At 34.8% G+C, this 25,206-nt stretch overlaps 3 protein-coding genes across 9 annotated transcripts; 2 read left to right on the top strand and 1 right to left on the bottom strand.

Annotated features, from left to right (window-relative positions):
- The first annotated feature begins 814 nt into the window (after window positions 1-814).
- Window positions 815-11,593, top strand: LOC111992200 (nuclear transport factor 2). 4 transcript variants are annotated; one of them, XM_024024046.2, is made up of 9 exons: window positions 815-1,177; window positions 1,268-1,402; window positions 6,777-7,089; window positions 7,727-8,013; window positions 8,621-8,807; window positions 9,334-9,455; window positions 9,533-9,598; window positions 10,070-10,145; window positions 11,073-11,593. In XM_024024046.2, exons 1-9 carry the CDS (start codon window positions 1,139-1,141, stop codon window positions 11,216-11,218), a joined length of 1,371 nt encoding a protein of 456 aa, XP_023879814.1. In that variant the 5' UTR covers window positions 815-1,138; the 3' UTR covers window positions 11,219-11,593. The 4 variants fall into 4 exon arrangements, with proteins under 4 accessions (XP_023879814.1, XP_023879815.1, XP_023879812.1 ...); XM_024024047.2 differs by having other exon boundaries at window positions 816-1,177; window positions 7,730-8,013; XM_024024044.2 differs by having other exon boundaries at window positions 816-1,177; window positions 10,070-10,151.
- Window positions 11,594-12,327: 734 nt separating this feature from the next.
- On the bottom strand, window positions 12,328-18,039 carry LOC111992203 (uncharacterized). 4 transcript variants are annotated; one of them, XM_065764969.1, is made up of 4 exons: window positions 17,800-18,039; window positions 13,412-14,328; window positions 12,852-13,024; window positions 12,328-12,731 (listed from the first exon to the last, which is right to left on the bottom strand). In XM_065764969.1, exons 2-4 carry the CDS (start codon window positions 14,237-14,239, stop codon window positions 12,605-12,607), a joined length of 1,128 nt encoding a protein of 375 aa, XP_065621041.1. In that variant the 5' UTR covers window positions 14,240-14,328; window positions 17,800-18,039; the 3' UTR covers window positions 12,328-12,604. The 4 variants fall into 4 exon arrangements, with proteins under 4 accessions (XP_065621041.1, XP_023879827.1, XP_023879826.1 ...); XM_024024059.2 differs by having other exon boundaries at window positions 13,412-14,291; window positions 17,800-18,038; XM_024024058.2 differs by lacking the exon at window positions 17,800-18,039 and adding an exon at window positions 14,986-15,204 and having other exon boundaries at window positions 13,412-14,291.
- A 1,344-nt stretch (window positions 18,040-19,383) lies between these two features.
- LOC111992204 (hypothetical protein At1g04090) lies at window positions 19,384-21,367 on the top strand. The gene has a single exon (XM_065764968.1). It carries the CDS (start codon window positions 19,417-19,419, stop codon window positions 21,037-21,039), a length of 1,623 nt encoding a protein of 540 aa, XP_065621040.1. The 5' UTR covers window positions 19,384-19,416; the 3' UTR covers window positions 21,040-21,367.
- The last annotated feature ends 3,839 nt before the right edge of the window (window positions 21,368-25,206 follow it).

Genomic DNA, 25,206 nt, shown 5'->3' with positions numbered 1-25,206 from the left:
GTTATTCTTATCTTAAATTCTTTTAATAGCAAAATCAACCAGTTGCTGTGAATAGCACCTGATCATATACTCTCTGGACAATTGCTACTCTTGTGAATAATTTGTTGTCTCCATTCAAATCCAAGGATGTGTGATGAATAGCACCACACATGTAAACTACATTTGACATTTCCCTTTTTGATTCACATATATAATTATATACATATATATTAATATACTTTTTTGAACCAAAATTTTACCTCTTTTTTATTTTTATTATTATATACTAATTGTCACTCTCTTGTACTCTCTTGTCCAAATCAGGACACCAAAATCGACTTCTCCCATTCCCTTCTCTGCTTAGCAAAAACCATGTATGTGCCTCAGTCTCAGGCTCTCAGTTACCATGCCAATGCAAAAATAAAATATCTACTTGTATTTGGTGAAGTACACAAATCACAGTTTCCTGATTTCAACTTCTGAGTCAGAACAAAATCTTGCCCACCAATTTCTGTTAGCCACTTCACCAAAAACATCCTAGTTTAAGTACCGTCCATGCTGTGCCTTACTTGACCACCGTCAGATTATGTCCACCTTCAACATCAAATCTCAGCCGTTGATTCTATTATCTCATATCCCCAAGAAAAAAAAAAATAATACCCATTTTTTTTCTTCTTTTAAAGAAAAGCCACAGCCGTTGATGCCAACTTTCTTTGAATATGTATTTGGACGGTCGTGATGTGGGTAGGTCTTTCTAAAGAGTGCCCACTATCCTAATCCGACGGTTGTGGTTTCCTATAGTATTCCCCTGCAACATAGTATAAAACCAGCGAAACAAAAAGGCAGACAAAGCAAACCAGTTTAGCAGACAGACAAAGCTCTCTTTCTCTCTCTCTCTCTCTCTCTTGGCAGATCTATCTTCAATCCAAACAAGTCTTCTCATTTCTCTTTTTCTGTTCTTCTTTCTCTCTCTAAAACCTCTCTCTCTCTCTAACATAATTTAATCTTCTTTATTTTATTTTATCTGAAAAATATCTCCAAGCACTGGTTTTTTTCTTTGAACTGTGTTTTCTTGGGCTGGGAAAAAAAAAGCTACAGTTTCATCCAAAACCCTAGTTGTTTGTAGATTAGGGTTTGTAATCTACAAAGTGACTGGAAAATGGCCTCTTCATATCAAGGCCCTGTCACTGCTGCTCAGGTGTGTATATTTATATGTGTTTGTGTGTGTTTCTTTTTGTTTAAGGTGGTGTGCATTTTAATGGTTTTTGTGTATTACATGTATATACAGGTGGGGTCGTACTTTGTGACACAGTACTATAAGATTCTTAAGCAACAGCCTGAACTTGTTCACCAGTTCTACTCCGCTGACAGCGTCATGGTTCGAATCGATGGAGATTCTACCCAGAAAGCCTCTGAAATCCTAGTAAACGAGTCTTTCTTTAGCTATTTACTATAATATATATGTTCCTTCTTTGCATGTTCGATTTTATTTTGATTGATTCTTGTGGGTTTTTATTTTTATTTTTATTTTTTCATTTTGTTTGAGGAAATGTGTAAATCGGATTTGGTAAAAGTATTCTCACTTGGGTTTGTGTTTGTATGTGTTTTTAATGGAATTATTACTATGAAGCTTGGATTCTTGGTTTTAATTAGGATTGAATCAAAATGAATGAAAAAAAAGGAAGGTAAATAAATGCTTATAGCTGTGATTAATCATGTCATGGGCTGGTAGGTTGATATTCTATTTTTCTTTTTATGGTAAAAAGTTGGTGCATATTTCTTTTTCTATTTTTGTTTTGTGGTGGTTAATTTAGATTGATTTTTTTTTTTTTTTTTTGTATTGCATAATCATGTGATGTGAATGTGGGGGAGGGATTCAGGGTCACCAATAACAATTTCTACTACTAGTCAAGATAACTTGATGGATTTTCTCCTGTGGTTGTGGACAAGGACACTAGGATTATCTTTTAGAATTTACAAAATCATACGTATTGGTTTACATGCCTGAGATCCATGGTTGGAAAAAAAGTTAATACATATAACAAATGTTATAAGTTTTTGGAATATTGATAAGCACAATTTACACTCCTGTAATTTCTACACTTGTTTTGGTATTTAGGGTGAATTCTTTTTATCCGCATCCAAACAAGCTGCTGAAATGGGTTAATATGAGTGTCATGTTCAGAAGTGCCAAAATTTTGGTGGTGGTAGATCTGTGCAAATCTTAGATTTCTCTTCTATTTGGCTTTGCATAGGCTGTTTTAATTCCATATTTTTTTTCTTGTTCATGTGTATAATTATTGGAAAAATTGGCACGTGGTTCTGGAGAGGAGCACAAAATGACATACTTACATCTTGACTTTTTGACAATTCTTTTAACCAGAAAGGCTATGTTGATATTATTTTTTTGGGGTGGGATGGTTTTGAGATGACATATAGTATTAATGGGCACAAAAGGCACCTGAGAATCTTCACTGTTTTTTCTTCTTTTTGATAATTAAGAGAATAATTTATTAGAATGAAGGATTGCTCAAATGCAAGATCCCTTAAAGAATCACTCATGGACTCATTAGGTCCAACAAATCAACATTGGAACTAAATGACAGGCCCCCAATTATTGCAAGCAAGATTTTCATGAAGAAGTTCTTAGCATTCATTAATTTACATAAGCCATGATACTATAGATCAATTGATTCTCTTCAGTTCTTGTATAAGTTGAGTGGAATTCTATACCCCAAGGGGTAGCCTAGTTGGTTGGGGATCACTCCTCATTAAACTGAGGTCATTAATTCGAATCTCCTTTTCCCCCTTATCTTAAGCGAAAACTTATTTAAAAAAAGTTGGGTGGTACTGTAGGTTTGAATTATGTGGCTAATACATTTAAGTAGTTTAATTTTGAAAACAAATGTGTCAAACAGTGCAATCTAGATGGGGGAGAAGAGAGAAATACTTTTATGATTAAGTATACAGTTTGGGAAACATTACCGAAGTTCTTTGATGTTCATGCTTGAATAAGTTTGCATAATTAACATTGGAATCATTCTAAATAAATATATTCAATCCTAATCAATTCATTCCTGATTTAAACATTACAAAAATCAAAGGTTTGGTTTATGAAATGTCTCAGCTGTTAACAAATGCGCGATATACCTTTTCTTTTTGATAGGTAAATGCACAATAATTTCACAAATGATGAAATTATGATAACATCAACTTAGATGGAGTTGATTAGGTAAGATGATAAATATGATGAGAAGAAATTATTATTTTGGCTCATGTCCACTTTTGAGTTTAATAAAAAATGAATGTATATGTTATAAATGCATGTTAATTTGATTTATTTAGTTAGCTTTGTTACATGAGTAATGATTAACTTAGTCATTAGTTGAATATATTTTAAATTTATAGTGAATATATATATTTTTATGTATATCTATAATTTTTATCTTTATTTTTATAAATTTCATTAGGTGTTTATGTATCTTGCGATACACGATATAGAAAAAAAAATCAATTCACATTCATGTTTTGACAATTATGATTATAATTGGTAAGAAAGTGCTTATTTTGGAATGCCCATATTTTGGGGATTTTAGTTCCAAAAATGAGATTATTTTATAGAACCCAGCTTTGAGGTATTTGCCAGGACCACTTTCCTTGAACAATTAAGTCACTTAAAAAAATTGTGATTGTGAAATAATCATTTTAGGGGATTATGGATAAATAAATCAAACCAGGAAAATCAGAAATAAGAAAAAAGCTGACCTTGTAAGCTCATTTTCTTGTATCTTACCCTCATGTCCCAGAATATAGTCCAAAATTTGACTAGGAAACTCGTGGGTGATATAACCTTAAAATCTTGTCTCATTCTTAGGAAATTTATCTATACATTGCAGTTCATCATTGTATTCCACTTTCTCTAAACTTATCAGATTTAAGAGGAAGGTTGTCTTTGCATGTATTTTCCCAAATTGCTACATTATTCTTGATACAAATTGCTACTTTATACTTGATAAAAATTGCTACAACCTATTTTCTGAGGATTCCCCTAATTAGTCAACCCTTTCATTATGCTACATTTCCCAATCTTTGTTGTGTATCTGTTCTTTGGTACAGTTATTTGGTGTGACAAGAGGTGCAAAGTGGAACTTCTTGATTGGCCTGATGCCCCTTGTCTCCTTTCTTATTTATATTTTTTTAATAGGTAAGTAATGCACTTTTATTAATTAGAGAGAAGAACTTTTGAGTTCGTGATGATGAACACAAAGGAGCAAAAATACAGAATACAAAAGTATCATATGGACAGTGTAAGCGAAGCTAGAACTCAAGAATGGATAAGCAATGAATTGAACCCCAAAATCTGGACGAATCAAAAACAGTGCGGTGAAACACTCTTTTTAATTGATCCTAAGAGGCTTTAGTGTCCTCAAACAAACTACAATTCCGCTCCTTTCAAACAGCGCACATCAAACAACCCAGCATCAACTACCAAATTCCAAACATTAGAGCCATGCTTCCCGAACCACTTCCTCCAACCAAACAATAAGCTTGCAAAGACCCGGGCATGACCCAATGGACCCCAATCGGAATCACATCCCCCGAGAGAATAAATATGATGAAGAAAAGAGAAAGCTGCCACAAGTTCCCAATCTTGAAAATCTCTATGAAACCTCAAGTTCCAACTCCTATTATCCCCATCCACCTTTTTTTTATAAGTAACAAAATTTTATTAATCAAAAAAGAGAAAACCTGAGTAACAGTACATCACTCTCAAATTACAAAGGTCTAACAAATCTAATAAATTTGAATAGGGAAAAGATTAAAAGCAGTACTCCAATCCAGAAAAGAGTGAAGAATAAGAAGTTTAATCTTGATAGACTGTTCATTTCCACAGAGCATCTCACATTCTGTTCCTCCCAAAGACACCACAGAACACAGTGTGGTACAACTCTCCTGAAAACTATATTTTGATGTTTACCAAAAGGACCTTGCCAAGTTGAGAATAAATCAGTGACATTCTGTGGCATAACCCATAGAAGACCAAACAAATTCCACGCCATTTTCCATAGCTCAAAAGCTATGAGACAATGAAGTAAAAGATGTTCTACTGACTCTCCACTCCTTTTGCGCATAAAGGGCCAATCCACAACATTATCAACTCTATTCCATAAATTGTCAATAGTCAAAATCTTTCCTAAGGATGCAGTCCAAGAAAAGAAAGCTACCCTAGGAGGGATCTTTGAGTGCCACACAGGCTTCCATAGAAAAAGAATGCCAGGAGTTGAGGAAAGGGAGAAATAGTACTCACGCACCTTAAAACCCTTACTTTGTGCTGACTTCCAACAAAGTTTGTCACGTGATGTCCCTCACCCTTAAGTGGCATAGAATATATAAGGTCGATAAAAGCAGTCAAAGGTTGCAACTCCCAATCTTGTATAGCTCTAGAAAATTGTATGTCCCAATGCAGCATTGGTTAGGAAAATGCATGACCTCTGCTATAGAGGACTCCTTATGATGTCTAAAGCTATAAAGTTCTGGGAAGGCCTCTTGAAGGGTGCAATCCCCACACCACTTGGGGACCCAAACCATTAGAGATAAAAGCTTCCTTATCAGCTGAGCATGCAAAGAGAACAGGGTAAAGGAGTTTAAGAGGAATATCCCCAGCTTACCGATCATGCCAAAATTGAATACGATTACCCACTCCAACTTCAAAAGCCACATGGAAAGAGAATCTATCCCAGATGTGCTTATAAGGGGTGATCTCTTTTCAATGTGTAGAGGCTTTTTCTTTGATTGCTGTGTGCTTTGGGAGGAGAACAAAACCTTGAGGGTCTAGGATTCAAAGCAGAAAATATCTACACAATCGAGGCAAGGTCATTATATCCTGGCACTGCTCTTATACTACACAATAATCCACACCCATGAGCCCCCTACTACCTTTGGTACTTAGGCCCCCATATTGTCTTCCTAATATTTTTTGCCATAAATGACATGCTTCATGCCCAAACCTCCATAACCATTTCCCTAATAACCATTTCCCTAGTGATGCTTGATTGAAACACACAATCCTCCTGTCCCCCAAGCCACCAACCTCAATAGGCGAACAAACCTTATCTCCTGCCACCAAGGAGCATTTAAACTACTCTCTGAAGTCCCCCACAACAAGTTCCTCTTAATTCTTTCAAGCTTATCTGCCACAGATTTCAAGATGGTAAAAAGAGTTAAGTATTATGTTGGAAGACTTGACAGAGTACTCTTCGACCAAGTGAGTCTACCTTCCGATGATAAGTAAAGTATCTTCCAACCAGAGAGTTTCCATTCCATCCTTTCCAAAATGGGATTCCAATTGAAGTTTCCTTAAACGGAGCACCCAAAGGCATTCCCAACTATTTCATTGTTAAACTATGCACTCTGCAACAAATAATACTTGCTAATGCATCCAAGCTACCGACAGCTTCAAAACAAATTAGATCCATCTTTTGACGTATAGCAAGTGTTCCCTAGAAGCATCACAAAATAAAATGGTGTCATCAGCAAAAGATATGAAATGCTCATCAGTTGTTTCTAATTTACATGTCACCAAATTGCAATTATCTTAGATTATTCTATATCTAGTGGAAATATGATCTATAATATATTTTGGTGGTTTATCTTTTCAGATGCAATCAGACTTTCCTTAAATTTTTCTGTTGCCAACTCTGTGTGTATTTTGCTTTGTGACTTGATACATTTCTTATTTTATTTTATTTTATTTGTTTCTTCTTCATGTTAATTTATAATTTTTCCCCCCTCTGCAGGAAATTCATACGCTCATCATGTCGTTGAATTTCACTTCAATTGAGGTTAAGACATTAAATTCCGTTGATTCTTGGAATCGAGGTGTTCTGGTAATGGTTTCAGGATTGGTTAAAGCAAGGGAATTCGGTGGACGGAGGAAATTTGTTCAGACCTTTTTTCTTGCTCCTCAAGAGACAGGTTACTTTGTTCTTAATGATATTTTCCAGTTCAATGATGATGATGAAATTATCTATCAACATCAAGCACCTATTCCATCAGAACACCAGTTTGATACACAGCTGAATGCTTCTAGCCCTCTTCCAGAGCCTCCAGGTAGTGCAGCTGCTTTGCTATGAGAATTGTTAATTACTAGATATTTGAAATTTGAGCCCAGTAGGTTTCATATGCAATTTGCATGGCTCCACCATGAGTTTAAACAATTATATGCATATGGGACTCATTGTACAGTATAGATGTCTATTTAAATTAGCCAACAAGTTTCTAGTTTCCTATTCTTGGGTGTTTGAACTCATCCAAGCTTTTCCCAGTCTTAGACTATGGAAATTGACTTGGCATGTCATAGTTAATGTGAACGAAAAAGGATCAATTTGTGTTTGGTGTCATGCAAGTGTTGGGGTTAGTTATACCATCATGATTCTTTTTGCCTTTACTTATTTAAGGCGCATTATCAAGTCATCAGTAATATTGCTAGTTGAGGAAGCATAGTTTATTTGGTGAACTGTGTGTGCATGAATTTCCTTGTTGTCATGTAATGTAGATATTTTCATAAATTCTTGGTTGAAAAAATAAAGTTGTTTATAAACTTGGAGTAATTTTATTGTTCCTTTTTCCCTGAAATCATCAACTTGTGGCTGTTCTACATTGTTTAGTAGGAGTGGTGTTGCATTTTTGTTTTTATTTTTTTCCATGTCTTTTTTTTTGGGGGATTATTTTAACCCAGTGGTATTAGCAGTTTCTGACTATGTTTTGGAGGAAGAGGCCCGGGATTATGTTGATTCAATCCATATAGAAGAAGATCCAGTTGATAAGTATAGTCTCCCAGAGCAACAACATCAATATAGTCTCCCAGAGCAACAGCTGCAAGAGGATCATGAAACTGAAATTGTGGTGGATGAAGCTCCTGCAGAGGAGATATCTGCTTCACTTCAAAGTGTGGTAAACACTGTGCATGAAGCCCCGGCTGTAGCTGTGGAGGAGCCTGTGGGAGAGCCACTGAAGAAAACTTACGCTTCTATCGTATGTTACCTGTTCTGTTACTCTGGAGTTTGTGTGTGGTGGATGGTGGGGGGTGGTTTACACCTGTGCCACTCTGTTTTCATTTTCAAATGTACTGCTGCATTGTTGTTTTGCCATTATGTCTCAGGATGTGTTTGTTTCCTGCAAGTGCCTTTGGATTTGCTACTTTTCCTTTATTGAAGGTTTATGCGAGTTTGGTTTGCACATGTTTGTATGTTCTTCATATACCTGACATGATCAAAAGACATTTTGTTCATTAATCAATTGGGGGAAAAATATTGGATTCATTAGTAAAAAACATCTATGTCAGAGATAAACTGAGGTTGGAGAAGATATATGCAAATTTAAAATAAATAAAAAGAAGCGATGGGACCATGCATGGGAGTCAACACAAGAAGAATTGGGGGTTTTCCATTGATTCAGATTTGTGCATGGGAGGAGTGGAACCTTTATTGATATGTATTTTGTTTGTTTGTGTGTGTGTGTGTGTGTATACCTTTACTAAAACCAGAACCATCATTAATTGAAATTTGGAATTTATTAGTTTCTGTTGGTTTAATTAACTTATATATTACGTGTTGTGTTTTTAATGGTTGGAACTTGCTAGCTGCGAGTTTCTAGAGGACAGCCTGCATCATCAGCAGCCGGCCAGCCATCTTTAAATAGAAGTTTCCCGACTGCCTCAGATTGGAATCATACACCACAGCCTGCTGCTCAGCAGTCAAACTCTGCATTGTCATATGTGCCTGAATATGTGGCAGAAGCAGTGGAGGAGGGTCTGACAATGGAAGAAGGTCTAGTTATTGATACATGTTTTAAACTTTATCATTTCTGTTTTGATGACATTATAGCATTAGCTTTATTGCTGGCCTTGGGCTGTTTGTACTCTGTAATGTTTGTCCTTCCCCTGTTATTGCAGTCTACAATGTATCATTTAATTAGCTCAATTGGCATCTCCTAGTGTTTCCAATAGAGACATCTAGTGTTCAACTCCCATCACCCCCAACTATTGATTTATAAAAAATAATATTTGTTTAAGTAATATTTAGTTCGACATATGGGCTGGGTCCTCCTGTCCAAATAATAATTTACTTATAAAAAAGTTATATATATGTTATTTGGAGACCATGTGATTGGTTCAAATTCCAATAGTTGTTGTGTGATGTGCCAATATTTCACTTGAAATTTTGAGGATTCTATTTATGAGAGTACACTTGTATTTGAATTTCAGACTTGGAAGGTTATCTCATGTAACTAAGTTGATATGTTTGAGCATTTTCATTTTTGAAGCATTAAGTTGATTCTTCATCTTCCTTCCAGATGAACCAAAATCTGTTTATGTGAGGAACTTGCCTCCTACGATTACTGAAGAAGAAATTGAGCAGGAATTCAAGGACTTTGGGAAAATTATACCTGATGGTGTCTTTATTAGGTTACGCAAGGTGGGATTTTCTTTCTCGATAGTGACTTTGTTGTATGTGACCTTGTGAGCAGCTAAAATAGCAATTGATTTATACAGGAAGTTGGAGTTTGCTATGCCTTTGTTGAGTTCGAAGACCTTGTTGGTGTTCAAAATGCACTCAAGGTTTGTATTTCTCTCTGTGTTTTTTTTTTAGGCTTTAAATATATTTGAAAAAGTCTTCAAGGTATTGTAGTGAATATCCTAAGTATTTGGTAATATTTTATTGATATTTTGTGTTACAACTTGAATATAACATGGATGTGTATCAGGTATCTTATCTATTGAAGCTTACGAAAAACTAAATAAACAATGTTTTTAATACTTACGGAATTTGTTATTACTATTACTTCCATGCAATGTGAATAGAACAGTAAATTGGGATTTTGATTATTATTCCCTGAAAGTTGTAATATTTTATTCCATTTTTTCTTTATATTTTATGGTGCCTGAAAGAACCAGCCTGTCTTATGTGTTGTAATTTTTTTATTTTTTTTTTAATCTTCAATAATCTACTGAAATTGTGCAATGAATTATATTTTAAATGTCAATTCAATAATTACTGTTTTCTGGGCCTAAATTTGTTTATCTTTGTAGGCATCTCCGATACAGTTGGCTGGAAGGCAAGTCTACATTGAGGAAAGGAGACCAAACAGCAGTGGCATTACTCGAGGTGGAAGTATGTGCCTTTTATCTATTCCTCTAATTTGTATTATAAAAAAATCAGGCATTGTTGGAGATGTCTTAAAAATTGTACTCCAACAAATGTATTTCTTATGGATTATTTGTTCTTTGATCACATGCTTTATATAGTTTCAAATGTTGAATTGCTAACTGCTTTTATGTCAGTTTGGCTGAAATTATATCTTTAAAATAAATCAACTTATATAAAAAAATCTTTTGAATATTAAGGATAAATGTGCTTTATTCCCAAATTTTTTGGGGTCAGCTTTGGATTCTTAACAGATTAGTCTATATGGGCTGCATGGATTCTTACCTAAAAAAATCTCTTCAAAATATAAAGAGCAACTGTCAGAATTATTTTTCTTAGAAAAGACAGATTAGATTTTTATATATAGTTGTTACGTGATGTGCAAAACTATTTTTGAACAAAAAAAATTTGTTCCAAAAACCAAGAGACTAGAAAGGTGGACATGGAAATTTTTATGGCGGTACATTGGCATTTTTGACACAATGTTGATGAAGTAGTGTTTATTAGCTTCTGTTGTGTGTGGTAGTTGTCATGATAACAAGTCATGGTTATCTTAGTAACAAGCAAACACCTCGTTTCAGAATAGGTAATATCTGCTGTCTACTAGTCTACTAGGATCAAATTCTTACTGCAATAAATTATTTTCCTTATGGTTGATGTCCAACAAAATAGTGACTATTGGATTCATTGATACTTAGAAAATTTATGGGCCAAACTAGATCTTACATATGTTTGCAGCTAATTCAACTTTCGTACTTTTATAGTAGTTATTTTCCTTGTGGCATGGTGTTCTTGGAGTAGCCAATTGTTATTCGTCTGTTTTGTTGTAGTGTTGAAATGATGCTGAATTTGTGTATATTAACATCTACTTTGAATTGCCATAACCAGGACGGGGGGGAAGAGGACGAGGCAGTTACCAAACAGAGGCTCCAAGGGGGCGTTTTGGTTCACGGAGTCTGGGCAGGGGAAGCTATCAGGATGGTGGTGACAACAGACTAAGAGGCAATGATTTTTATCAGCGTGGTTCACGATGAGATGAAAGCCTTAGGCGATAAGCATCTAAAGATGGGGAGAAGTTTTTTGAGGGCAGAACTATCCGTGGGTCAAAGCTACTAGTCTGATCTGATGGGTGATTTGAGCTATTTAGGCTCATAAGTTTTGCCGATGAAACATTTTCCTTCTGATGGTTTCAGGAAAATATGTTGTACTTTTTTGAGGTGTGCAATTTTACATGAATGGCAGTGGTGAGAGACTTGCTTGTGTTGTTTCTTGTGTGGGTATAGCTATGTTCTTTTTCCCCTTGATTGGGTTTTAGTATGCAATTCAAGTGGGAAATTTTTTGGCGTTATATGTCCCATGCTTTCAGGAGAACAAGTGCTTAATGAATGACTTTCTGATCTTAGAAATCATACTTCACTCTTCTAGATTCTCTTATATCAAAATATCATTGTTGATTAGAGAGTGAACAATCTGATATCAATCTTGTTTCCTCTTGTTGATTGTCATGATCTTCTAAACAGCTGGTACAACAATTTTGGTTGGTTCCATGATTGACTTTAAATTCAACAATTTTGTGCTTCCAAGTCGTTTGTCCAGGAGTTACCAAAAAGATGCTGCTGCTTCTGCTTGTATGGGACATTGGTAAGGGAAAAAGGTTTTTCTTTAAACTAGTTTGGAGGGAATTTTGAATTCTTTATATATCTTTATAGTGAGTGTGAATTTGAAAAATCTAACTTGATTGCATGTTCTTATTATATTTTTTATACTTGCAAAATTTTAATAATATCAAAGATCAATTACTATGTTATCAATTAAATATTTAAATTTCAAGTATTTGTGGTCTAAAGTTGTGTATAAAAAATAAGTTTATCGATTGCATTGTAAATAATATTCGATTTGAATGAAATTTGACATGCATATAAAGAACATAATTAATATGCAATTTAATTGTTAGATTTTTAAAATTCAAACTTAATAAAAATATATATGAAGAGTTTGGAGGGTTTTTTTTCAAATTAGTTTGGAGAGAAATCTTGTTTGTGGTGAGAGAGATCTTTGTTTTCCAGAAGAGGATATAATGGAGAAAGTAACTCAGGTATTATTTAGATTTTTTTGTTCATGCATAAACTTTGAATCATGACAATGAAGAATTCTGGATAATTTTTATTTTCTTTGTATTTTTCGTTCATTTGGTAGATTCCCTTCCTGATAAGTGCCTTTCGGGGCAAATCACTGGTATGGCTAAATGGTCATTAGCACCGTATAGTTTACATCGTGTTCAAACTATAGCTACCCAACACCTTCATTTGATATACAAGCCACTGGCAAGATCATCCTGGAAAACCCATTTCTTCCCGTCAACCAATGATATGGCTTCAACGGCTTGATGCTTTATCAGTCCACATGCTTTGCTCCACAATTTAAGCACTCGCAGAAGCCACGGCTCCATGGAAATGTGATGGCATGGCTTCAACATCTCTTGGTACATCACATTCTTCATATTCCTCTGTATCCCAGAGGAAGCTAGCGTATGCTGCTTGAACGTGGCTGAAAACCAAGAATCACAGGTTATATAGCGTGGCAAAGTGCATACCAAGTACTTGAACAAGAAAATTAAAATAGCATCCTAAAGTATGTAAAAATTTTTATTCAATGGGGTACACATACCTATCTTCAGGAGAAGCTTGAACTGCTCGATCAAAGTAGCTTAAAGCCCTGTCTTGGTCATGATGTAGTTCCCATGTTAGCTTAGCATACTGTGATAGAATTTCACCATCCTTTGGATCTGCTAGGATAGCACGAGAGTAGTACTCTTCGGCACACTGAAGGTCCCTCTTTGTCTGTCAAAATAATGTGTAAAGCATTACTAACTAGTAACAATGCCCCAGTGAAGCAGAGTATCATTCATAAATTTTATCATTCGCTCGTCAAAATTTAGCTTTAGCTTCTAAAAAGGTTCTTCTAGCTTGTGATATGATAATAGCTTCTTTAGTATCCAGTTATCCATCATTGCAATATGTCTTATATATTGATATGCGTTATCATTACAAATGTAAGAAAAGCAACATGTCCAATGGAAGCAAAATGTTCATCATATTGACCAAAATTGCAAAAATATTATCATCAGAGTAACTATATTGGTATGATTTAAGAAAAGCACAAATCTGCATCAGTTTTAATCACAAGAAAAGAAACTAATGGGTAAACAAAGAGAGAACAAAACTAACCTGGTACAAAAATTGAGCATAATTTCTCAGAAACAATGGGTTGCCAGGATTTTCCTCCACCATCCTCTTATAATACTCCTCAACTCCTTGGTTGTCCTCTCCTGAGTTGAAATCTCCACTGCCGCCACCACGTCCTTGACCACCATTACCACCACCACCACTGGCACCACCAATGCCAATCCCTCTTGCAAGAAACATCCCTTGACCAAGAAGCTCCTTTTCATCTCCAACACCCGTATTCCAAATTTGATCCTTAACATTCACCTCTTCAGTCAAAATCATGCTGTTCATTTTGTTCTCCAATGTTAGAGTTTGTGCTCTCATAGCCATGTCCCTCTCTTCTCTCTCTTCTTCATCATCATCCTCTATATCACTCTCTTCTTTATCTTCTTCATCTTCATATTCACCTTTCGAATTATAAAATGAGAAAGATGGTATAGTTTGCAACATGGTGCACTTGGGTCTCGCTGAAAACTTCTTGGGTAGGTTTGTTTCAATGTATTGGTCTTCATTGGTGCTGCAAGAAGCATAGGCTAGTCCTTCCAAGTTTCCATCAGACTGAGCTCTTCGAAAGCCTTTGTTCCAATCGAGGTCAGCAATGGAGGGAGAGATTGGAGAGGAGTTGCATGAGAATGGGGAGAGGTTGAGAGAGCCAGTTTGGTGAAGTGAGAACCTGTTGTTGTTGTGCTTTTGGGGAATGGTAGGGGGTGGGTGCTTGATGATGATGTTATTGGTTTCATAGTGATTGCAGTTGTTGTGGTGGGGACTGTCTGAGAAGGATGGAAGGAGGGAACCAAGAACTGGTGTTGAAGAGCTTCTTAGCAGCATTTTTCTTTGACAATATAAAGCTCTAGTGGTAGGCTTTTGTTTTGGATAAGTCCTGTGGAGAAAAGAAAGGAAGAGGTTGAGAGTTGAGCCTGTCATAAAGGAAAATGTAAATGGAGACAAGGCAAAAGGAATAGAATGATTAGTATAGTTATCTTATTAATTTACCAAGAGCAGTTAATAAATTTGCCCTTTTTAAACTAATATCACATTAAAATTACATGGTAACACCAACTGTTTATCTTAAAATAGTAAAATGTATGTGTATACACATTAATTATAATAAGATTTGAATTTATGGTATTCGTTCTATAACGATTATTACTCTTTATTTTTAAAAAGATGTGATTCAAAGTTAGATTCTTAATTCGACAATAATGATTACTCTTCACTATTAAAAAGACAGGATTCAATTTTAGATTCCTAATTCGATGATTATCAATTAAGCTAACGCAAGCCACACACAAAACTGAAATAGTTCTTAAATTACAATAAGAACACATCAACATAGGAAAACAGTTCATGAAGGAAAAGAAAAGAGCAATAGCATACAGAGAGCCATCCTTCATGAAGCATGGTATCGTGAAGGAGAGGAAAGGAACACAATTCATGAATTAAAAAGTAGTTTATGGACGTGACATTATTCTTGCAACATAGTTGGAGAAGCAGTGCATATCTCATATCAGAATAAGCTCCAAAAAATTACAGAAAAAAACGGAAAAGGTCGCAGAAACAGAATGAAAATGTACCTCTTTGGAGATGTAGTAAGAGAGTAAAGCAATGATCTGAGAGTTCTTCCAATGACCAAAAAAGTGGACAAGAAAAGAACATAGATTTTAGAAACTGAACCAATGAGACCTTTACAGGTTCCTTTATGTATTTATATATAAAGAGAAAGGAGGGCAATGTGCTGTTTCCAACACCACACGTTAGCTTTTGTTTGGTTCTCAGGAAAATATAGGAGATAGATAATTGAATGGTGGAGAAAGTGCAATGAAGCTAGCCAGAGAGAAAAATATCAATTTTGTTTTGTTTTCTTTAATAAAATTAGGTCCACGAGGGAGACCATACTATAAGGACCTTAACAGGCTGTATCTGCATACAAAGCTGAGGCGCGTGGGACCACGCTCCATAAGACTTTGACAGTTTAACCTTGATTCCTTCTCTTCTAGACACGTTTAAATTTCTGGGCATATGTTGCTTGTTTGGTTTTGGTGCATGTTCTTTGAGAATCGTACAGGCGGCAAATGTTGAGGTAAGATTGGACTAATCTTCACAATTATTTAGAGTTTTTATTTTTGCAATTGCATACGCGTGTGTGTGTGACGGTGTGAGTGAATAAGGACAGATTCGATGATGACTATCCTATAATCATTGTAGCTCACACGTTTTCTCGGAGCACCATACTTGAGTTAAAAAAAAAAAAAAAAAAAGAAAGAAGTACAACCTTAGCGTCACACCATCATGAGTATAAATACTTGTAAGATGAGAAGAGACAAAAAAGTGATAAGGATTTGTGAGCAAAAGTTATCAGGTGAGATATGTGAGAAGGTTATGAATGAGAGTAGGCGGTGCTGTGAGAGAACTTTTCTCTCCATGCTTTTTCTCTTAATTTGGGAGGATGAAATTTGTGGGCTCGGGAGAGAAAATTTTCTCCCGGGTTTTCCTTCCTTCCTATTTTTCTTCTTTTGCCAAACAGTGAAAAACACTATTTTTTACCCTATTTTCCTCCCTATGTTTTCCATCCTCCCTAAATTTACTCCAATCAAACACAGTGGTAAGGTTGTGCGGCAAGGATAATTTTGTTTTCCGTTGCCAAGGAATCACATGATTTAAAATTTTAGACCTTATTTTAACCTTTTGCAATGCTTCTGATAGCTCATGTTGGTGTGATAAGTTTGTTTCAAACACTTTTGTTTCTAGATAGATCATTTTATGCTAATGGGCCATCTTAAATGATATCTAGAGATAGTGGGCTTAAGATTATGAGCTAGTTGTTGGACTCTGGCTTATTCTTGTGTTTTGGCATGACTGACCTAATTAGTCCCGTAACTTATGTGTAAAATCTATTACTGCTAATGTTACATCACAAGTAATGTTATAATTACAAATTATTTTATAATATTTATAATAAATTTTTATTAATTTTTATCTTGATTTACTAATAACATCATTTTCTTATTTACTAACAACTACTCATCACATTAGGAGTTTGTAAAATAAGTTTGTAGGTTTAACATTTTCATTTTCCTTCACAAAAGCAAAAAACAAATTTAAGGTGTCATGTGTGTTATAAATAGGGCTTATCACTTGATGATTGTTGTGTAGTGAAAATGTTGTAGAGGTAGCATATCACTATCGTTTAAATAAGTCACATGACTCATTAAAAAAATGACATGATTAAAACAATGAGAAATTCTACATCTACAATATTTTCATAACAATTTTAACAAATTTTAAGTGGCAAGTTATTATTGGTTCTAATCTAAGGCTACTACAAAAATTACTTTTATTATCAATTAATAACAATCAATAACAACATATTATTTAGAATTTATTATGAAATTATTGTAAAAAAATTATAAATATAATATTACTCAAAAACTATATATAAATAATCTTTTAAAACCTTATGTAATGGCTTGGAGGAAAATATCTCCGCAACTTTTATTTATTTTTTTTTTTTGATAAGCGCAACTTTTATTTTTATTTCTATTATTTGGGTAGACAACATGAACCAATTTTCAAACTTGGGGGGCCCTGCTCATAATGTCCCTCCAAGACTTGGCCACTCACTGACTAAAGCATGAAAAAAAATGCAACCCAACCCATTTGATTGCGCACCCATATGGCCATATATATAAATACATTAAAAATTGCATGGTGACCCACCACCCACAAATAGGACAACTTTTTTTTTTTTTTTAAATAAATATATTTTTGAACTCAATTACCTAACAAAACCATCCTTTTCTTTCCAAATGGTCCATTCCATTTCCATGTCTACCCCTTTCGACAAATACTAGTCCTCCACCCTCAAAATAGTCAAAGAGTTTCAACACAGACAACAGAGATCTCGCTCTCTCTATCACTATCAAAAACCAAATAATTGTGTAAGAGGGTCATACTACGTGAACCCCCCCTCCAATCTCATAGGAGTTTTTGGAATATGCTGAGGGGGTTCAAAACAAATATACTCTCAGTTTCAGACGCCTTAAAGATCAAAGCTTTGAAAGCCATTTTATTGTATGTGAGAGAGCTTTTTGCGATTATGTTTGGGTGCAAATAGTTCTTAAATTACAATAACAACACATCAGTCCAAAGAGAACATAGGAAAACAATTCATGAAGGAAAAGAAAAGAGCAATAAAGAGTCATCCTTCATGAGGTATGGCATCTTGAAGGAGAGGAAAGGAACACAATTCATGAATTAAAAAGTAGTTCATCGTTGTGACATTATTCTTGCAACATAGTTGGAGAAGCAGTGCATATCTCATATCAGAAGAAGCTCCAAAAAATTGCAGAAAAAAATGGAAAGGTGGCAGAGACAGAATGAAAATTTACCTCTTTTGAGATGTAGTAAGAGAGTAAAGCAATGATCTCAGAGTTCTTCCAAAAATGACCAAAAAAGTGGACAAGAAAAGAATATAGATTTTAGAAACTGAACCATGAGTCCTTTACAGGTTCCTTTATGTATTTATATATATAAAGAGAAAGGAGGGCCATGTGATGTTTCCAACACCAAACGTTAGCTTTTGTTTGGTTCTCAGGAAAATTCAGGAGATAAGATAATTGAATGGTGGAGAAAGTGCAAAGTAGCTAGCCAGAGAGAAAAATATCAATTTGTTTTCTTTCTTTAATAGAAGGTCCACGAGGGAGACCACACTATAAGGACCTTAGCAGCCTGTATCTGCATATAAAGCTGAGGCGCGTGGGACCACGCTCCATTATACTTTGACAGTTTGACCCTGAGTCCTTCTCTTCTAGACACGTTTAAATTTCTGAGCACATGTTGCTTCTGAGTGAATAAACACAGATTCGATAATGACTATCCTATAATCATTGTAGCTCACACCTTTTCTCGAAGCACCATACTTTGAGTTAAAAAAAAAAAAAAAAAAAAAAAAAAAACAACCTTAGCGTGATAGTGATCCACAAGTATAAATAATTGTAAGATTTTATAAGATTTTGTGGAAAGATATTTTTGTTTCCCAATGCCAAGGAATCACATGATTTTACATTTTAGACTTTATTTTAACCTTTTGCAATGCTTCTAGATAGCTCACGTTGGCATGCTAAGTTTGTTTCAAACCTTTTGTTTTTAGATAGATCATTTTATGCTAATGGGCCATCTTAAATAATATCTTGAGACAGTGGGCTTAAGATTATGAGCCAGTTGTTGGACTCTGACTTATTCTTGTGTTTAGGCGTGACTGGTCTAATTAGCCTGTAACTTGTGTGTAAAATCCATTACTACTAATGTTACATTACAAGTAATGCTATAATTACAAATTATTTTATAACATTTATAACAAATTTTTATTAATTTTCATCTTGGTTCATTAATAACATCACTTTCTTATTTACTAACAATTACTCATCACATCAAAAGTTTGTAAAATAATTTTCTAGGTTTTATATTTTCATTTTCCTTTCACAAAAGCAATAAACGAATTTAAGGTGTCTTGTGTGTTATAAATAGGGCTTACTACTTGATGATTGTTGTGTATAGGGCTTACTACTTGATGTTTGTTGTGTAANTTTTTCCATTTTAATTTCTGTTTAAAGTTCCTTGGAGGGTGTTATTGGTTTGTCAAAGCTTGTAGAGACAGGTGGCTTTTTAAGAATCTAGATAATCTTGGTTTTGTATTTTTCTGTGTATAGATTTCTAACCTCAGAGCTCCAGTATTTGAATTAATGGTTTAATGACTATTCTTTCTGCTGTTTTGTACTTCTCATGTTTTAGCGACTCCAAAGAAGGGGGAAAAACGTCATGCTAGGACGGGGGGCTCTTTTGTATCTATTGTGTTTTATAGGCAATGTTTCACACACACACACACACACACACACACAGATATATATATATATATATATATTGATTTCATGTCTAAAGGTTATTATGCATTTTTTTCCTCTTTTTTGAATGAGAATTCAGCTTCTTCATATAAGTTACTTAATTGTATGATTGCCTTCTCAGGTGAAAGTTTTGCTTCTGGAAGAATAAGTCTTGGAGAAATACAAGTTATCAAGATCACAAAGTTCGAGTTCATTTGGGGCTACAACCTATCACAAGACAAGAAGAAAGGTGTTACGTTTTACAAACCAGTGGGAATACCAGATGGATTCTATTGCCTTGGTCACTATTGCCAACCTAACAACCTGCCTTTACGAGGTTTTGTTCTTGTGGCTAGGGAAGTACCTATTTATTCACCAGAAAATGCTCATACCTGTGACCCTATTAAGCCTCCGGCTCTTCAAGTGCCTCTTGATTATACATTAGTATGGAGTCCTAATGATGGGGGTGATGAAAAGTATGGTGACTGTGGTTATATTTGGCTACCTCAACCACCTGAGGGTTACAAGCCCATGGGATATTTGGTTACCAACAAGCCAGAGAAGCCCGAATTGTATGAAGTGAGATGTGTCAGAAGTGACCTAACAGATAAATGTGAAATTTACCGCCTCATACTTGATGTCGGGTACAAATTTCCAAACTTGCCGTTCCGAGTTTGGAGTATTAGACCCAATCACCGGGGCATGCTGGGGAAAGGAATTCCTGTGGGGACATATTTCTGCAGTAGCTACTGGATTCCTGGAGAAGATATGCCTATTGCATGCTTGAAGAATTTAAATCCTACTCTACCTGCAATGCCAAATCTTGATCAGATTCATGCACTTATCCACCACTATGGACCCACTGTTTTCTTTCATCCTGAAGAGATCTTCTTGCCATCTTCTGTTACATGGTTTTTCAAAAATGGAGCACAATTGTTCAAAGCTGGCAGTCTATATGGTGAGGATATTGATGCAAATGGCTCAAATTTGCCAGGTGGGGGAACGAATGATGGGGAATTTTGGATTGACTTGCCTAGTGATGATCGCAGAGAGATTGTCAAACATGGGAACTTAGAAAGTGCAAAACTTGTTGTTCATGTGAAGCCAGCTCTAGGCGGTGCTTTTACTGACATTGCAATGTGGGTTTTCTGCCCCTTCAATGGCCCTGCCACACTGAAAGTTGGATTATTGAATATTGCTCTTAGCAAGATTGGGCAGCATGTGGGTGATTGGGAGCATTACACGCTTCGTATATGCAACTTCACTGGTGAGCTTTGGAGTATATATTTTTCACAGCATAGTGGTGGTCAATGGGTGGAAGCTTATGACTTAGAGTACATAGAGGGAAATAAAGCTGTTGTTTACTCATCAAAGAGTGGACATGCAAGTTACCCTCATCCCGGGATGTATCTCCAGGGGTCTGCAAAGCTCGGGATTGGAGTGAGGAATGATTGTGCTCGGAGTAATTTGTATGTGGATTCAAGCATCCATTATGAACTTGTTGCAGCAGAGTATCTTGGATATGAGGTTATTACAGAGCCTTTTTGGTTGCATTTTATGAGAGAATGGGGTCCAACTATTGTGTACGATTCAAGAACTGAGCTGGATAAGCTAATTAATATTTTGCCTGTGATGCTCAGACATTCAGTAGAGAATATATTTGATAAGTTACCTATTGAGTTATCTGGAGAGGAAGGTCCTACTGGGCCCAAGGAAAAGAACAATTGGGTGGGAGATGAAAGAAGCTAGTCAGCCAAATTTGTCACACATCCACCTGATGGATTGTTGTCCCACGTCTCCTGCAGGGTTATGTTGATATAAAAAATATACACGCATAGTGAATATTGTTTAAGGGCTGGTCTTGTTGTAACTCTTATGTATATTTGTCGTTCTTGTATTTATGTGTTTAGATAGGCTTGCCAAGCCCTCCAATTTAAGCAAAGGAGCGCGATAGGAATATCAATGTTAAGTTAAATTTTGAGTTTTCTATTTTTATTTTTTATAAATATAGTACGGAAAATATGTTTAATCAATGTATTGCATTTTTGAATATTAAAAGCGTATTTTCTTCTAAGTATTTGAATTTTGAACATTAAAGATTCTTTTGTGCTTATAATTTTGGCACTATGAACCTTATATATATATTAAACTAGAGTTCGTTTTTAGAAATTAGGAGCTAGAAGGCCTAGGCATCACAAATTCTGTCAACATACAGACCGAAACTGTCTCGATTTTAAAGCAACAAAATATCATAGGGGGATGATCAAAAACCACAAAATCCTGTTGCAAATTCACTCCCCTCCTAACTAGAGCAGCATCACCTGCAATCTTCAACAAGAGTATAGATCTCACAGCTAGTTTCAGTTGTGTTAGAGATCAATGAAACCACTACTTTTGCATCTAACTCAACTTCAACAAAGTGCAAATATAAATTTAACATAAGAAGATCCGTGTGTATGAGTGGTGCAGCTGAAAGGAGTTCTATTGGCTAAACAACTACAATGAGCATGAAGAAGAACAAAGATCTTTTTAATTACACTTCCATTACAAATTTGCTTGATTGACATCTCTCAATTTTGCTCAACCTCATCCTTAATTACATTTGAATCTTATTGAATTGAGTCTCCTCCATAAATATGCTATTAAAAATTAAGAAGTTAGTTATATATAGTAGGGCAATTTGCTGAGTCAGTGCGAGATAGTGGTTTGTGGCCACGGCTTGGGGTCGAGGTTTGATATGAGTTGGGTTGGTGGTTTGTTGCTATGTGTGTTGAAAATAGGTTATTTCAATGGGAAATATTGTAAAATAGAGAATAACATGTAGGGTGTGTTTTGAAAGTGAGAAGTTAAAGTGTTATTTGGAAACCGCTTATTTAGCTTTTTTGTTGAGAGTATTATAGATAAAAGCTAAAAGCTAAATAAAACAAATTGATTGTTTTTTTTTTTGGCTAAAAGTATTTAAAAAAAAAAATTTAAAAGAGATATAAAGATATATTAAGCAAGAAACAAAAATATTATCGTCCGATGACATAATTGGCTTGGGACCTCAACAAAAAAGCAACAAAAAAAGAGAGCCAAGAGCATCTCCAATAAAAGAGCTAAAACCAAAATCATAAGCAAAGTAGAGAGTGAAGCCTTAAAAACCAGGTCTAGCAGTATCTGCAAATTAGGAAAATTGTTTTTGTTCATCTAGAATCACTCTTTATATGGAGGTTACTATAGATGAGTAAAAAATTTTTTTGGCTTAAAAATTCGTAAAGATGAACTAAAAAACTAATATTTTCTCTTTCCTCTCTCCACTTCTTTCTATCTTTTATCAATATAGTTGATGGGAATGAATAAAAAATATTAAAAAAAAATTAAGAAATAATATTTAAATGGGATAGGAAAATGATAGAGAGTCTTTTAGAAAGTAGATTTATAAATATAAAAAAAAAAAGCAAAAAAAGCAAAAATAATTGTTTACTCTCCAAATAGTACCAAAATATGGTTAAGCTGTTGGAGATGCTCTAAACATGGGTAGGCTTAAATCAAAGAACCAAAAAAAAAAAAAAAAAAAAAAATAGTGATTGGGCTCTGCAAACAGTACACAAAATAGCTAAACATTGGTTAAAGAAGTGGAATCCAAACACATGGAAAAGTGACTTCTTGTTGGCTAAAATAGAGAAATTATTCCCTTCATCATGCATTTAACAATTAAATTGTAACCATCCCACTTCATCAAAAGTCTCATGCCAATGCCAATGCAACCAAATCATGTCTCTCAATCAAAAAAAAAAAAAAAAAAAAAAAACACATGACATTTTTAAATACTAAAAAAAAATACTAAATGCATAAGACAAAACATAATATAGATAAATAAAAGACAATGGACTAACAATCCTTGTTTTCTTGAATTTAAATTCTCAAGCATCACATAGGTAGGATAGACTTAAATTTCTATTTATTTATTTATTATATTCGAACTAATTAAGCAAGCATTATTTCTGTTAAAAAAAAATTATAACATCACACATAATTTACATAGCTAGTAAGACATACTAACATCACACATAATTCAGTGTCAGATTCTAAGATGATATTCCTGTAGCCCAATTTCCATACCATGGTTAGCCCACGTCGAATAGCCCATAAATTCTATTGAATTATATTTGTTATTAACCTATGTGGATTGATAATTCTATGGTTTTTTTTTAGGAAACCCTATGATTCAATTCCCTTATGGCGTAAACTTTAAAGTTAAACTTTGATGTAAACCTATTGTGATTGGAGACCATGGTGCAAAGAGGAGGATCTTTCATCAAGGTATATATGTAGAATGTTGTAGACTCATACAGTCATGCTAACAAGTACAAGTCCTTGACCATTAAGTCCATCAGAATCGAGTTACACAAACTCAACCAATTCTTCAGAGTTCAGATTGCCTAAATATGAAGATCACAATCAAATTTAGAGAAGCTAATAATAAAACAAGAAAAGTTAGAATAAAAAAAAAAAAAAAAAAATAAAACAATGCTCAACACTGCTCAAGCAAATTCCTCACCGCTTAGTTTTTATTACTTGATTTATGACTGTAGGCAAAACACATGATGGTCATGCAGAAAGATCGCATGATTATAAGTTTAACAAGAGGCTAACGTTATGAAATTATTACAAAATCCGAAATCCTAGAAATTAACTACAGAATCCTTAAACACAGAGTTAATCCATCTCTTTAAGAGCCCATAATTCAGCTTCAAAACTAGTAGCAAAATCAATTTCCCTTGAGAAATTAACCTCTTAAGCACTCCTCTTGTTGAATCCTATTGAGGCCCCCACTACCTGCTCTTCCTGAGTTATCAATAGCCGAGCCATTTGAATTGAACTTGAACCATCACATGCTAGGGTTTACCCGCCTGACCTGTTTAACTACCACACCCCTTGATCATGTTTTGTTTAGGATTAGATTATACTTGCTGAAATACTATTTTGTTTCTTTGTAGCCAAAGCAGCCAGACACCAAAATAGAAAAAAAGTTGTCCCAAGTAATACATCACAAGCAGTACTCTGTAACCGTCCTCTAAGGTGGAGGAAAAGAAGGAACAGCAGAAGGTGAAAACCCAGACCCAAGCCAAAATTCCTTTGCAGTCTGAAAATCCCTAAGGCACATGCATAATGGTCTCTAGTTCTAGACAGAAATCACAGGAAGTATCTCAATGCAACCCTCTCCCAGCCAAGACTGATTTGACAGGATGACTGAGATGAATAACATTTCCTCTAGAATGTCTGAATCTTTGGCAAAGTGTGAAGCTTCCAAATCCACTTTCCACTAAAAATATGATTAGCACAAATCAATCCAGTAACTAAGCAATAGGCATTCCGTTAAACAAAACGACCACTAGAGCTACAGATCCATGATAATTTGTCTATACAAAAGAAGCTTTTTGAAGGGTTGTAAATATATATATATATATATATTGGGTAAATTGCGAAGTACACTTCTATAATTTGGATTTGTTTGGATTTTACACCTTGAAATTTGAAAAATTAGATTTTACATCTTGAAGTTTATCTCCGTTAGCCAAAACAACTCTTTCATTAGTGGATTTGCTTATGTGGCTGTCAAGTGACACTGACATCTTACGTGTAGTTTTTTTTGCCACGTAGGTGAGTCCACTAATGGAGGGGTTGCATTTGCTAATGGAGGTACATTTCAGGGTGTAAAATTCAAGCAATTCTAAACTTTAGGAGTTTACTTTGCAATCTACCCTTATTTTGATTTATGACTTTGCCTTTGTATGTGGACTCTAATTTACTGACAATTCCTACATGTTACATCATTCATTCAATTTTTTTTTAAGAAATATTTCGACAAATCAATGTTTGAATAACATAGTTTTGCTATACTCTTCGTACTTACAAATATTAAGATGATCG

The sequence above is a fragment of the Quercus suber genome, unplaced genomic scaffold, assembly GCF_002906115.3.
Source record: "Quercus suber isolate HL8 unplaced genomic scaffold, Cork oak 2.0 scaffold_597, whole genome shotgun sequence".
NCBI classification, from domain to species: Eukaryota; Viridiplantae; Streptophyta; class Magnoliopsida; order Fagales; family Fagaceae; genus Quercus; species Quercus suber.
Note: the sequence above shows the minus strand (reverse complement) of the source record. Positions and strands in the feature narration are given on the sequence as shown.

Bases quoted from the DNA above. Each gene is read 5' to 3' on its own strand.
- LOC111992200 (XM_024024044.2), top strand. From the start codon at position 1,139: ATGGCCTCTTCATATCAAGGCCCTGTCACTGCTGCTCAG. The intron at 8,808-9,333 runs GTCTAGTTATTG...TCTTCCTTCCAG, and splicing joins GGGTCTGACAATGGAAGAAG to ATGAACCAAAATCTGTTTAT. The intron at 9,599-10,069 runs GTTTGTATTTCT...TTATCTTTGTAG, and splicing joins GTGTTCAAAATGCACTCAAG to GCATCTCCGATACAGTTGGC.
- LOC111992203 (XM_065764970.1), bottom strand. From the start codon at position 15,067: ATGTTCTTTTCTTGTCCACTTTTTTGGTCATTGGAAGAACTCTCAGAT. The intron at 14,329-14,985 runs GTACATTTTCAT...CCTTTATGACAG, and splicing joins CTTACTACATCTCCAAAGAG to GCTCAACTCTCAACCTCTTC. The intron at 13,025-13,411 runs GTTAGTTTTGTT...TTATTTTGACAG, and splicing joins ATGCTCAATTTTTGTACCAG to ACAAAGAGGGACCTTCAGTG.
- LOC111992204 (XM_065764968.1), top strand. From the start codon at position 19,417: ATGATTGCCTTCTCAGGTGAAAGTTTTGCTTCTGGAAGAATAAGTCTT.